Source organism: Sus scrofa, chromosome X (genome assembly GCF_000003025.6).
Source record: "Sus scrofa isolate TJ Tabasco breed Duroc chromosome X, Sscrofa11.1, whole genome shotgun sequence".
Classification (NCBI taxonomy): Eukaryota; Metazoa; Chordata; class Mammalia; order Artiodactyla; family Suidae; genus Sus; species Sus scrofa.
Genome location: NC_010461.5, coordinates 27,377,048 through 27,392,686, shown reverse-complemented (window position 1 = coordinate 27,392,686; position 15,639 = coordinate 27,377,048). Strand labels below are relative to the sequence as shown.

At 38.3% G+C, this 15,639-nt stretch overlaps 1 protein-coding gene across 18 annotated transcripts in view; it reads left to right on the top strand.

Annotated features, from left to right (window-relative positions):
- The window catches only part of DMD (dystrophin), a 2,622,506-nt gene that overhangs the window by 2,258,042 nt on the left and 348,825 nt on the right, over positions 1–15,639 (top strand). For all 18 annotated transcript variants that reach the window (XM_021079543.1, XM_021079551.1, XM_021079550.1 and 15 more), the window contains 2 exon segments: positions 3,849–3,969; positions 4,590–4,858. In XM_021079543.1, the coding sequence (XP_020935202.1) occupies positions 3,849–3,969; positions 4,590–4,858 (390 nt within the window).

Sequence of the window (15,639 nt, the reverse complement as noted above, 5' to 3'; positions counted from 1 at the left end):
TTATGTATGTTCTCTAGAACTTTCTTTTCACCTCATTCCACTGAGCAATGTTATCTATTTATGTAATTTTAATCCCTTCCTATATGCCTAATTGTAAGCACTCAGTGGATATTATTAGCTCAGTGAGAGAATGACTCCTAATTTCATTTCCTCCCTCTATACCTTGGACCTGAAACTTACTTCTTTCCATACTTCCTGGAATGAATGTTACCTCTCTGTCTGAGTGTATCACACCCCCTTACTCTGTTCCCCACACAGATTCCCCCCCCATACTAGTGCTGGGGTTTTTATATTCATCTTGATTAATTTTATCCTGAACGTATGCATGATGTGTTATGGATCTGAGACAAATTTCTTTTAATTACTTTACAGTAAATATCATCATTACCTTCCTCCCTTTATTCAAGCCTCAACCCTAGGGAGACATGGTGAGAGCTGACGAAAACTCTTTCTACATGAGTGGCTGGGTACTCCATAGGCAAGAGACCAGGAAAAAATGACTTTTCTCTGCTTATAAAGAAGGGGGCCATTGTCCTCTTCTCCCTCTGGAAGGATATCCTGGAAAATTTAATGGATCTGAGTCCTCACTCCAACTTCTCTAGGAGCCAGCTAGCCCTGTGAGTCTCAGGTTTTACAGCCTAGAAATGTCTCCAAGGTCTGGGCTTTAAATTTCTGAAATATAAATACCTTGCAGAGATAGGCACTTCTGTCATTGTGACAGCTTAGAGACATAAACTGGGAAACTACTCTGGGCTATAACCATTTGGCCCTCTTGGATTAGAGAAATTAACTAAACAAATGACTGCATATCTGAATCCCATGGTATGGGAAGGTGTTCAGGAAGCTAGAACTTTTTATAGGTGTATTGAAGAATCCAGGAGAGGATATCTCCTCACATTTAGTTTAACTGCATCCTACATTCACTTCTCTACCCAGCCTAGATACTAGGAGTCATCCTTGTTCCTTCCTTTCTCTTCTCCAGCATCTCTTCAGTCACCAGAATCTTATATCTCTGCTCTATAAACATTTACCTACTCTTCCTCTGTCTCTTTTCTTTTGTCCATGGCTGCAGCACATGGAAGTTCCTAGGTCAGGGATCAAACTCATGGCACAGCAGCAACCAAGCTGCTGTAGTGATAACACTGGATCTTTAACCTACTGAGCCACAAGAGAATTCCCTTTTTTTTCCTTTTTCTTTCTTTTTTTCTTTTTTTGGCTATGCCCATGGCATGTGGAAGCTCCTGGGCCAGGGATCAAATCTGAGCTACAGCAGTAACAACACGAGATCCTTAACCCAATGCACCACCAAGGAATTCCTCTTTTTTTTTTTTTCCTAATACCATGATGCCATTGCCCTAGATCAGATCCTCCTTATCTTTCACTAAATTCTTGGAATTGCCTCCTAAATGTCTTCTCTGATTCCATTACTGTCCTTCTCAAATACATGTTCTGTACTAATGTCAGAGAAATCTATTTGAAAAACACACGAACACCCATACCAGTCCTCTGCTTAAATCCTTTCAAAGGCTCCTGATTACCTGCAAGACAACACCTAGACTTCTTAGCAGGGCATATGTGGTCATAGATTGAGCTTCAAATCCTGACTTAAAGGTCCAAAGTAGTTTGAAATAATAACTGTGCCCTGCTTCATCTCTGGACATGTCTTCCATTTGTACTTTATCTTCTAGAAACATTAGCCTACTTGAGAAAACTACATACGCCACCTATGTCTTCGCACCTGCATTTGCATCTTCTTTCTTCTTCTTCTGACCTGCTCTTCCCTAGCTAACTCCTTTTCATGCTTTAGAATTCTTTGTGAATACTATCTTCTCCAGGAAGTCTTTCCCAATTTCCTTTCCCATATTGTGCCCACCTATAGTTCTTTCCACATTGTGTTGAAGTTATTTATGTATTCAACTCTTCCACTCTATACCATGAGTTCCTACCTAAGAAGGGCTGTTTTGCATTCAAGTTTGGATTTCTTGTCTCTGGTATAACTACTGACACATAATAGTTCAATGAAGGGAGCTATTATTATTTTTATAATTACTAACGTTGGGATCAGCTTCCTCTTTTCAAGTCCAGATGGAGAGACTAAGCAAGACAATAATTTTCTTTTTTATTTTTATTTCCCCAATACAATTTTTTTTCTACTGTACAGCATGGTGACCCAGTTACACATACATGTATACATTCTTTTTTCTCCCATTATCATGTTCCATCATAAGTGACTAAAAATATGGTACAAATGAACCTTTCCGCAGAAAATAATTTCCTTAAAGTTAGAAAAATTAGATGTCTGACAAAAATACAGGAGTACAAGAAGTGTATACACACATATACATGCATGTATGCACACACATGCAAACACATACATACAGAAAGAGATTACAAATGAAACAGGGCAGGGCGAATCAGCCTTACATGTAAGCAGAATAAATAACCCACCAACTCTGTATGATTTCAAGGATGCAACAATATCGCACTATATGGAAATTACATTCCTATCCACAGGCTGAATCCTAATATTCCACTTACAGAATTTTGTTATTTTGGCTTAATCACCTTGCTTTACTCTACGAATTGTAAATAACTCCGGAAGATGGATCATTGTGCAAAGTATCAGAGTCAGGATTCCTTTGAATGGTGAACACCATTATAGCTGTATTTATTAATGTGTCATACCATACACTCCTGGAACACTCCTATGTTTTAAGGTGATACTGCAAGTTAGTCTCCCAGTAACAGAACAGTGTTTAAACTCAGTAGGCAACATTATGAAAAGTAGGATAGAAATTTTTAATGATATGAATAATTAAGCCCTAGATCAGGGCAATTATTATTACTATTGTTTTTACATGGATCTTTTAGCATTTATGCGATACTTAATAGTTTCATTAAAATCATCTCTTCTGAGATTGCAGAACCTGGATCTGTAACTATCTTCCATGGTTTCAGTGTATCTGTTCATTTATCCTAGAGTCACATGATATCTCTTAACCCACTTGATTATATAGAATTGTATTGTTTTCATTGTTTCTAGTATGTTAGTTTTCACCCTTCTTTTGGTTAAGAAATGTCTTGGAGGCTGAAACTGCATTTTGCTTTTCTTTTAATCCCCTATATCAAAGAAGATTATAGATTAGAGATGAAAATTGATGATTAACCTAGATGACCTCAAGACACCTATTCTAGGCCCACTCTTTTATAGAAACTTGTTCCCACAATTCTCACCTCCAGTATACCTCAAAACCTCTCTCCCATTTTCAAAGAAGTCACAATGAATAATGTTATAGGTATTTTGGGAAAGTGTTGAGTTTCTACTTAGTTTCCTATTAACACATCATTATATTTATTGTTAGACATTTTGACAGAATTGACTGGTGATTATGAATTGGATTGGTTGTACCCTTCAATACAACCTAAGTTTTCCCAAATGGCCCATTATGGTCTGGATTTCCATTATATGGAATATGTGTAAGTTTCATTAGCCCTCCTAGAATTGCTGTATTGCAAGGGTTTTGCAATATATATCTTAAAATTTTAGCCCCAGAGTTCAAGTTTGGCAGTCCAGTTATATAAATAAAGCACTCTTTTCTTAATTAAAGGGCATTAATGTATTTTGAAAGCACCCCTGTCCTCTCCAGAATAGTTTTACAAACCCATTGGTTTCCTGATTACCAGAAAGATCCATTGAGCCTTCTTTATCATTTTATGACAATCAGTTTAGAAATAAAGGAGATAGAAACTGACCTGGGAATTTCATAACCAAGTTATGAGCACCAAGGATTAATTTTCAAAAGAATGCCACAAGCCAAATAAGCATTTCTTTTCATCTTATTTCCCAGGCCTTCAAGAGGGAATTGAAAACGAAAGAACCTGTAATCATGAGTACTCTTGAGACTGTACGAATATTTCTTACAGAGCAGCCTTTGGAAGGACTAGAGAAACTCTACCAGGAGCCCAGAGGTAATTAAATGTGGAACTGTGGTAACATATTGATAGAAGGATCAGTGGTGACAGAGCGACCCATCCATTCTTGCTGCCAGGGTCTGAATAGCACTTGTATTTTCTAGGTTAAATAGAATTGATTCAGATTAGACATAGATGTTGAAAAAGAGAAAGGAATCATAAAGCACCATACATAAATCTGTTTGCACATTCATAAATAAACATTAAAAGAGATTAGCGATCAGTTATTGAAACATTTAGAAAAGAATCAACAAAAGAGATTATCTGTGAGGAGGAATTTATTGTTACAAAAACTACAAGCTAATTTCAATTTAAGAGCCTTCCTCAAGTAAACTAGAGCTTGTGGTGTGCATCCTAACATTTTTTCTACTTAATATCTTAAATGAATCTTGGATTATCTGATTGATAGAAGGTGGAACAGATTCACTCAGGAAGATAGACTCAAATGTGCTAAACTGTATCAAAACAAATGCCAGAGTATCAAAGAGCCATTAATCAGTAAGTTGGCCTCTTGTTAAACTATACTTTCTTTCTCCCAGTATGACCTTTTCAGCAGTGGGGTTTTTTTAAACACAAAAATGAATGTTGCCTAAAACCTTGTTGTGTTACCAATTTAGAGCTGCCTCCTGAGGAGAGAGCCCAGAATGTCACAAGGCTCCTACGAAAGCAGGCTGAGGAGGTCAACACTGAGTGGGAGAAACTGAACCTGCACTCTGCTGACTGGCAGAGAAAAATAGATGAGGCCCTCGAAAGACTCCAGGAACTTCAGGAGGCAACGGATGAGTTGGACCTCAAACTCCGCCAAGCTGAGGTGATCAAGGGATCGTGGCAGCCTGTGGGAGATCTCCTCATTGACTCCCTCCAAGATCACCTCGAAAAAGTCAAGGTACCGTTTACTGGATGGCTTCAGGGCCTTTGAGGGACTCAAAAGAGGTTCTAATCTGAACTCATTTGCGGTGTTTTCATCTCAAAAAGTTTAAAATAGGGCCCTTAATCTTTCAAAGTAAGGCCATCTTTTGCAAATTCAGAGTCTTCTGGCATATGTATTTTTTTCTCAGAGAAGATAGTGATCTCATCATCTCTCTGTCTTCAGTAATATAAAAAGAAATATTAAGAAGTTATAGAGCAAAAATTATTTTGACTTTACTAATAGGAAATTAACTAAGTGTACTAAAGTGGTCTGGTTGTGTGTGTGTGTGTGTGTGTGTGTGTGTGTGTGTGTGTGTGAGTGTGTGTGTGTTTACCCTTTGTGGATCGTAGTATCAGAGTAGGGAAAAAGATAACATTTAATCAAGAGCCAGGAGTCTAGGTTTTGGCCTATTGGCTAACTAAATTATATGACCTGGGTGAATTAAGTACTGTGAATTGAGACCATTAATGCTGCCCTTCCCTTAGAAGGCAATGTATATATGCAATTTTGAGTTGTATTTGTCCACCGCAGATCTTAGGAAATATCATTCTCTATTTGGAATACTGTCCATGAAACCAAAGTTAAATTCCCTTCTAGCAGAAATTTGATAAATATATTTATAAAGAAAGAATATTCATATTTAGGAGTATCATGTTAAAAACCAGCAACTTGGAACGTATTTTATCTATTTATCTAGTGTCAAAACCAATGGAAGTCCTTCTAGATTCAAACTCAGAAGTGATATTCTCACCTGTGCTTAGCATGTTTGCCAGCCCCCTCATTCTGGAAGGTCTTTTCTTCCTTGGCTTTCATAGCACTGTTTCATCTACATTCTTCTTCTTCCTTTATTTTCCTCAATTCTGAAACTTTACCCACCCTTCAGATGTCAGTGTGCCCAGGTTTCTAACCTTAGTTCGGTTATCTTTTTATTGTATAAAAATCTTAGCTCACTTTTCTTCTTAATGTATAAATGTTCCTAGTTTGAAATGGCATGGTTGGTGACAGATCTAAATTTATAATTTGGATTTCTTTGCTGATCTGCTAACCTGTATGCCATTAGAATTGAAACACAGCCATTCTGAAAGCAAGTTCATTTGTTCTCCTGTTAGCCCATCCCCCTACTAATATACCTTTTTACCTGCCTTCTCCTCTGTTTTCTATTTCAGTTAATGGATCATAATCCAACAAGTTGCTCAGGCTAGAAACTTGAGGTCCATCCTTCAATCCTTGTACATTTTCATTGACTGCACTTGATTGCTCATTTTACTTCAGAATATCTCCTTCACAGTTTCTCTCCTCTTTTCAACCAATGTCCCATTCCGGTCCCCAACACTGTAAGTCAGTTTGTTGTATTACATATCCTTAAATCTCATTTCCCAGTCAATGTAGATGGCATATTACAAACACTGCATTTTAGGTATTTGGTGAATGAATGAATAAACAGTTTCTTTGCTCTTTCTGTATTACCCACTCTGTTCCAACTTGAATCCAAGCTCTGTGTAGGAGACTGCCTGCATGACAGTGGAGGCAGGCGATCCTGTTTCTTCATAGCCTTGGCTTAAATTTCTGATTGTTGCTTCTGTCCTCTAGGCCATTGCAGACTTCTGTCCATACCCTCCTTTAGCAAACTATGCAATTCTTTTTTCATAACACTCTGCCTTTGCAAATGCTGTTCTCTGTGCCTGGATCAGGCCACCTTACCTACTGGTAAACTGCCACTCAGCCCTCAAGACCCAACTCAAAAGGCCCCTGTCCTTAGAGTTTACCCAGTTTTCTACCCCCAACTCCCACCAAGCAGAACCTGCTCTGAATTCAGTGCTTTCAAGATCCCCACTCATACTTGCATTGTTACACTTCAATTTTACCTATGTTGTGGCAAGTCACTTAGGTATTTCTTTTTCTCCCATAGAAAGTGAAATTTCTAAGAGCAAGGATCATGGTGTACATCTTTGAATTCACAGTTCCTAGTACGGTGCTGGCAAAATATAAGGAATTTAATTCAGCTTCTTTATTCCTCCATGCAACAATTGTTTATGAGTTACTATAAAATGTGCTAAACATGTAGTTATAGGTGAAACAGACTTGATCTTTGTCCTCATGAAGCCCACAGTCTAATGTTGAATTGAAAAGCTCTTCATTAAAACAGTAGGTGAAGATTTAAAAGAAGATTAAGTACATAATTTCTAAAATCTCTGCCACCTGAACATTATACAACCCCGTGCCTAACATTTTAAGCAATGGTTAACATTTCTGTACATATAAAAATTGAAATAATGTTTTGAAATGTCTTACCTTGCATTCGTTCTGCATTAAAAATCCTATTTTATGCAAAAAGATAGGAACTAAATTTTTACAAATCTTCCCCCAAATGGAAAATAAACTTAAGAGAATGTCCCAAAGGAAGTAAATTAGTCAATAAATCAATTAAGTGGCTGAATATACAGGCTTTAGAGCAGACATAAGGGATTCTTTTTGAGCCATGTCTGTCACACAGGAGTGTTTGTAGGATACTGAGTATGGATGGAGAATGTACGCAGCATGATTAATAACAAAAACTAAAAGCAGGACAGCTCAAATATCAGCTGGCCTTTACCCAGCCTTTTTTGCAGTTTTCTCTTCAGTTCCGCTCTCTCAACTGTTTTTGATCCTAAGACCTACTTTATTTCCCATACTTTACCTAGTTGTAAGAGTCCTCATTCTGATCTCAATAATTACAAAACATATATACATTAAATGTTTCTTTAGAAAGAGCTTATATGTATCATTGCTTCTTTCTCAGACACAGATACACTTAAGTTATAGTACCTATTGGAATATATATGTTCTTGTCATAATGTGATTATGTTGGTTTCTAAAACAGCATTGTATAAATATTACATGCATATTTTTAAATTATATATTATATTAATTCATATATATGTATTTCCCTCCAGTAGGTTCTATTCACTTTGCAATGGAAATAAAAACCCAGTGTTTTCCTGTTCCATATCAATGATACCAGACTTGAAACACTAAAACTTTGGCAGTGGTAGTTTATAAAGAGAAATTTTATTAACTAAAACTTGTTTTGAAAAGAAGTAGAAGAGTACCTAGGGAGTTCCCCTTGTGGCACAGTGGAAACGAATTCAACTAGGAACCATCATGTTGAGAGTTCAATCCCTGGCTTTGCTCAGTGGGTTAAGGATCCGGCTATGCCATGAACTGTGGTATAGGTTGCAGACGAGCCTTGGATCTGGTGTTGCTGTGCCTATAGCGTAGGCCAGCAGCTGTAGCTCCAATTAAACCCCTAGCATTGGAACCTCCATATGCCAAGAATATGGCCCCAAAAGCAAAAATAAATAAATAAAGTAAAAAAAATACTTAACTGTTCCCATTTTTCTTCTCAGCAATTTAAGCCATCAGAGGTTCCATGCTGTAGGGAACTCAAAACTGGTAGCTAAAAATATTGCCAGAATGCCAGAAGAATATTTTATTTACCCATCTCAGTTCATTTTCATCACCCCTAGTGACTTTATCATAATATCCACCTCCATTCAGATCTCATTTGCTAAAGAAGCTGTTATTCAAGTAACTATGGAATGTGTGTTTCTGTGGGACTTAACATCAATCCACCTCATTGGCAAATGTGGTTTTTGGAATTAGAGAATGAATGAAACAACATCAACTGAGTCCTGGGACACCATGGACATGGCATGATTACTAGCAATCATTTCAGGACAGTGTCCATAATATAAATCACGAGAAAGGAATGTAATGTTAATACTAACTAGTTGGCTCACTAGGAGAATCCTAGCCTTCCAACTATAACTCCCATAGGAATAACCACTAGAAAAAAATTTATTTTTTTTGTCTTATTAGGGCCATACCCGCAGCGTATGGAGGTTCCCAGGCTAGGGGTCAAATAAGAGCTGTAGCTCCCGGCCTACACCACAGACATAGCAATGCCAAATCCAAGCCACGTCCGTGACCTACAGTACAGCTCAGGACAATGCTGACTCCTTAACCCACTGCATGAGCCCAGGGATGGAACCTGCAACCTCATGGTTACTACTCAGATTCATATTCTCTGAGCCACGACAAGAACTCCAATAAAATTTAAATTTCAAATGTCTTTTTATATATTTTCAGAATTCATTATTAATATTGCTTATTAAATGTTTTAAGAACAGAATCATGAATTCACACTTTATTGAAAATAACACCAATGCTTAAGTGACTATACAAATATTCTGACTTTTTTTGGAGTAATGGAGAATGAGAATAACTCCTGGGATCATTAGACGTTCTATACAGACATATGTAGATGTTCTACACAGAACATAAGTAGAATATATGTAGGTTTTAATAAAGTGAAAAAGCTTTTTAAGCTAAAGTCTACTTGTGGCATTTTTGTTCTTTTTTTAATTTTATAGCATTTTTTATTACTCAGTTACATTTATAGTTGTACAACGATCATAACAGACAAATTTTATACGATTTCCATCCCACAACCTCAGTGCACCCCCCACCCCCCAAACTGTCTCCTCCGGAGACCATAAGTTTTTGAAAGTCTGTGAGTCAGTATCTGTTCTGCAAAAGTTCATTGTGTCCTTTTAGCAGATTCCACATGTCAGTGGTAGCATTTAATGTTGGTGTCTCATTGTATGGCTGACCTCACATAGCATGGTAATTTCTAGGTCCATCCATGTTGCTAAGTATTTTGCCAGTATTTTGTTCCTTTTAATGGCTGAGTGATATTCCATTGTGTATATGTACCACATCTTCTTTAGCCACTCCTCTCTCGATGGACATGTAGGTGGCTTCCATGTCTTGGCTATTGAAAATAGTGCTGCAATGAACATCGGAGTACATGTGTCTTTGCACGTCGTGGTTTTCTCTGGGTAGATGCTCAGGAGTGGGATTGCTGGATCAAATGGTAGTTCTATTTTGAGTTTTCTGAGGCATCTCCATACTGCTTTCCACAGTGGTTGCACCAATTGACAATCCCACAACAGTGTAACAGGGTTCCTTTTCTCCACACCTCTCCAGCATTTATTGTTTGTAGATTTTTTTTGATGATGGCCATTCTGGCCAGAGTAAGGTGGTACCTCAGTGTGGTTTTGATTTGCATGTCTCTAACAATGAGTGATGTTGAACATCTTTGCATGTGTTTTTTGGCCATCTGTATGTCTTCTTTGGAGAACTGTCTGTTTAGATCTTCTGCCCATTTTTGGATGGGGTTGTTTGATTTTCTGGCATTGAGCTGCAGAAGGTGTTTCTAAATTTTGGAGATGACTCCCTTGTCAGTTGAATCACTTGCAAAGATCTTCTCCCATTCTGTGGGTTGTCTTTTCGTTTTGTTTAGGGTTTCCTTTGCTGAGCAGACACCTTTAAGTTCAATTAAGTCCCATTTGTTTATTTTTGTTTTTACTGTCATTACTCTAAGAGGTGGGTCTGAGAAGATGTTGCTCTTGTTTATGTCAGAGAGTGTTTGGCCTATGTTTCCTCTTAAGAGTTTGATAGTGTTTGGTCTTATATCTAGGTCTTTAGTCCATTTGGAGTTTATTTTGGGGTATGGTGTTAGGGAGTGTTCTAATTTCATTCTTTTCCATGTGGCTGTCCAGTTTTCCCAGCACCACTTATTGAACAAGCCGTCTTTTCTCCATTGTATATTCTTGCCTCCTTTGTCATAGATTAGTTGGCTGTAGGTGCGTGGGTTTAATTCTGGGCTTTCTGTCCTGTTCCACGGATCTAAATTTCTATCTTTGTGCCAGTACCATGTGGTTTTGATGACTGTTGCTTTGTAGTATAGTGTGAAGTCAGGGTGCCAGATTCCTCCAGCTCCATTTTTCTTTTTCAGGATGTCTTTGGCTATTCTGGGTCTTTTGTGCTTCCACACAAACTTTAAAATATTTTGTTTGAGTTCTGTGAAAACTGTCCTTGGTATTTTGATAGGGATTGCATTGAATCTGTAGATTGCCTTGGGTAGTATAGTCATTTTGATAATATTAATTCTTCCAGGCCACGAGCATGGTATATCTTTCCATCTATTTGTGTCATTTTGATCTCTTTCATCAGGATCTTATAGTTTTCAGAGTACAGGTCTTTTGTCTCTTTGGGTAGGTTTACTCCTAGGCGCTTTATTCTTTTGGATATGATGGTAAACAGGATTTCTTCCCTAATTTCTTTTTCTGCACTATCATTGTTAGTGTATAGATGCAGTTGATTTCAGTGTATTAATTTTGTATCCTGTGACTTTGCCAAATTCATGGATGAGCTCTCACAGTTATCTGGTAGAGTCTTTAGGATTCTCTAGGTATAGTATCATGTCATTTGCAAATAGTGATAGTTTTACTTCTTCCTTTCCACTTTGGATTCCTTTTGTGTCTTTTACTTCTCTGATTGCTGTGGCTAGGACTTCCAAAACTATGTTGCAGAGTAACATAGAGTGGACATCCTTGTCTTGATCCTGATCTCAGCAGGAATTCTTTCCATTTTTCACCATTGAGAATGATGTTTGCTGTGAGTTTGTCATATATGGATTTTATCATGTTGAAGAAGGTTCCTGCTATGCCCACTTTCTGAAGGGTTTTTCTCAGAAATGGGTGTTGGATTTTGTCAAAGGCTTTTCCCACGTCTATTGAGAGGATCATATGGTTTTTATTCTTCAGTTTATTAATGGGGTGTATCACACCGATGGATTTGCAGATATTGAAGAACCCTTGCATCCCTGGGATAAATCTCACTGGATCCTGATATACAGTCCTTTTAATGTATTGTTGGAGGCAGTTTGCTAGTATTTTGTTGAGGATTTTTGCATCGATGTTCATCAGTGAAATTGGCCTGTAGTTTTCTTTTTGTGTGGTATCTTTGTCTGGTTTTGGTGTTGGCCTCATAGCATGAATTTGGGAGTGTCTCTTCCTCTGCAATGTTTTGAAAGAGTTTCAGAAGGATAGGTGTTAGCTCTTCTCTGAATGTTTGATAGAATTTGCCTGTGAAGCCATCCAGGCCTGGACTTTGTTGGAAGTTTTTTAATCACAGTTTCAATTTCAGTTGTTGTGATTAGTCCGTTCATCTTTTCTCATTCATCTTGGTTTGGTCTTGAAAGATTGTTCTGGGTTTTCTGTTGTATTGTGTAGTTGCAAATAACAGTCATTTATGATCCTTTGTATTTCTGTGATGTCCGTTGTTCCTTCTTTTTCATTTCTAATTCTATTTATTTGAGTCCTCTCAGTCTTTTGCTTGATATATCTGGCTAGGGGTTTATCAGTTTTGATGATTTTTTCATAGAACCAGCTTTTCATTTCATTGATCTTTTCTATGGTTTTCTTTGTTTCTATTTCATTGATTTCTGCTCTGATCTTTATGATTTCTTTCCTTCTACTACCTTTAGGTCTTGTCTGTTCTCTCTCAGAGCTGCTTTAGATGTAACATTAGCTTGTTTATTTGAGCTTTTTCTTTTTTCCTGAGGTGGACATGTATTGCTATAAACTTTCCTCTTAGAATGGCTTTTGGTGCCTCCCATAGGTTTTGGAGTGTCGTATCTTCATTGTCATTTGCTGCTAGGTATTTTTTAATTTCCTCTTTGATTTCTTCAGTGATCCATTGGTTGTTTAGTAGCATGTTGTTTAGTCTCCACGTGTTTGTGTTTTTTGCAGATTTTTTCTTGTTGTTGATCTCCATTCATATAGCATTGTGGTCGGAAAAGATGCTTGATATGATTTCAGTTTTCTTAAAGTTACTGAGGTTGGATTTGTAGCCCAGGATGTGATTAGTCTTAGAGAATGTTCCTGTGCACTTCAGAAGTATATGTATTCTGTTGCTTTTGGATGGAATGTCGCATAAATATCTAAGTCCATCTGGTTTAATGCATCATTCAGGGCCTATTTTTCCTTATTGGCTTTCTGTCTGGATGATCTGTCCATTGCCGTAAGTGGGGTGTTAAAGTCCCCCACTATGATCGTGTTATTGTCAATTTCTCCTTTTAAGGTTCTTAGCAGTTGCCTTATATATTGTGGTGAACTTATGTTGGGTGCGTAGATATTTCAAATTGTTATATCTTCTTGGATTGATCCTTTGAACATTATTTAATGTCCTCCTTGACCCTTAAAATATTCTTCATTTTAAAGTCTATTTTGGAGTTCCTGTCGTGGCACAGTGGATAACAAGTCTGATTAGGAACCATGAGGTTGCAGGTTCGGTCCCTGCCCTTGCTCAGTGGCTAAGGATCCGGCATTGCCATGAGCTGTGGTGTAGGTTGCAGACTCGGCTCAGATCCCGAGTTGCTGTGGCTCTGGCGTAGGCCGGTGGCTACAGCTCCGATTAGACCCCTAGCCTGGGAACCTCCATATGCTGCGGGAGCGGCCCAGGAAATAGCAAAAAGACCAAAAAAAAAAAAAAAAGAAAGAAGAAAAAAAATAAAGTCTATTTTGTCTGATATGTGTATTGCTGCTCCAGCTTTTTTTTGATCATCGTTTTCGTGAAATATTTCCTTCCATCCTCTCACTTTCAATTTGTATGTGTCCCTAGAAGTGAAGTGGGTCTCTTGAAGACAGTATATATATGGGTCTTGTTTTTGCATCCATTCAGCCAGTCTATGTCTTTTGGTTGGGGCGTTTAGTCCATTTACATTTAAGGTTAATTATTGATATGTACTTTCTTATTGCCATGTTATTAATTGCTTTGGATTTGTTTTTGCTGCTCTTTTTTCTTTCCTTCTTCTCTTATTCTTTTCTGCCTATGGAAGTTCCTTTAGTATTTGTTGTAAGCCTGGTTTAGTGTTGCTGAATTCTCTCAGCTTTTGCTTATCTGTGAAGGGTTTTATTTCTCCTTCAAATCTGAATGAGAGCCTTGCTGGGTAATGTAATCTTGACTGGAGGATTTTTCCTTTCATCATGTTAAGTATATCATGCCACTCCCTCTGGCCTGCAGAGATTCTGCTGACAAATCTGCCAATAACCTTATCGGGCTTCCCTTGTATGTTACTTGTTTCTTTTCCATAGCTGCTTTCAAGATTTTCTCTTTGTCTTTAATTTTGGTCAGTTTGATTAATATGTGTCTTGGGGTATTCCTCCTTGGGATTATTTTATATGGTACTCGTTGTCTTCCTGGATTTGAGTGAGTGGTTCCTTTCCCATGTTAGGGAAGTTTTCAGCTACTATCTCTTGGAATATTTTTTCTGTCCCCTTCTCTCTCTCTTCTCCTTCTGGCACACCTATAATATCGATGTTGGTGCATTTAATGTTGTCCCAGAGTTCTCTGAGACTGTCTTCATTTGTTTTCAAACTTTTTTCTCTTTTCTCTCCTGCATCAGGATTTCCACTAGTCTGTCCTCCACCTTGCTTATTTGTTTTTCTGACTCCTGTATTCTGCTGTTAGCTGATTCTAGTGAATTTTTATTTCAGTTATTGTATTTTGCATCTCTTCTTGTTTAAGTTTTATATCTTGTATCTCTTTGCTCAGTGTTTCCTGTACGTTATCCATCTTTGCCTCCAGTTTCTTTCCAATGTCTTGCATCATCTTCAGCATCAACAGTCTAAAGTCTTTTTCCTGGAGGCTAATAATCTCCAGATTACTTAGCTGTTTGTATGAGTTTTTTTCTTGCTCCCCATCTGTGTTATAGTTCTCTGTCTTTTCATTTTTATAGGTTTTTGGTGTGGTCTCCTTTTTGCAGACAATAGAGTTGTAGCCTCTTTTACTTCTGATGTCTGACCCCCTGTAGCTGAAGTTGGCAAGGGGGCTTCCTGTAGGCTTCCTGATGGGAGGGACAGGGTGCCTGCCCACTGGTAGGTGGGGCTGATTCCTATCCCTGTGGTGGGTGGGGCTTTGTCTTGGGATGAGATTAGAGGGGGCTGTGTGCCTGGGGTTGTCTTTAGGCAGCCTGTTTACTGATGAGTGGGGCTGTTTTCCCACCTGGATTATTGCTTGGCCTGGGGCTTCTCAGCACTGACGGGTGGCTCCAGACTTTCCCAAAATGCCACCTCCAGAGGAACATACACCAGTGAATATTCCTGAGAGCTTTGCTTCCAATGTCCTTCCCCCACAACGAGTCACAATCACCCCCTGTTTTCCCAGGAGATCCTCCAAGAGCTGCAGTCAGGTCTGACCCAGATTCTCATGGAGCCTCTGCTTTTCCCCACGTCTCAGCACACACAAAAGTCTGCATGCACCTTTCAAGCCTGCATGCACCTTTCAGAATGGGGTCTCTGTTTCCCCCAGTCCTGTGGAGCTCCTGTGCACAAGCCCCACTGGCCTTCAATGCCAGATGCTCAAGGGGCTCTTTCTCCCAGTACCAGATCCCCAGGCATGGGGACTTGATGTTGGGCTTGGAACTCTCACTCGTGTAGATGAGTCTCTGTGATACAGTTACTTTCCAGTCTGTGGGCTTCCCACCTGCAAGGTATGGAGTTGCTTATATCATGTAATTGCCCCTCCTACCTCTTGATGTGGCCTCCTTTTGTCTTCTGGAGTAGGATATCTTTTTGAAAGTTTCCAGTCCATTTGGTTGAAGGTTATTCAGCATTTGGTTGCAATTTTGTTGTTTCTATTAGAAAAGGTGAGCTCCGGTCCTTCTATTCCACCATCTTAATCCCATCTCTGTCAACATTTTTGTTCTTAAGGATATTTATGGTGTGAAAAATTTTGTGTGAATTGTTTTTTCTAAGTTTTCTTTTTGTTCTAATCTACCATTTTTTTAACACAAATCATTACATCATTCTTGAGCCAGAAACATTTCATTTTCCTTAGCTTGCAGTTTGATTTGAAACAGTTTTTCACAC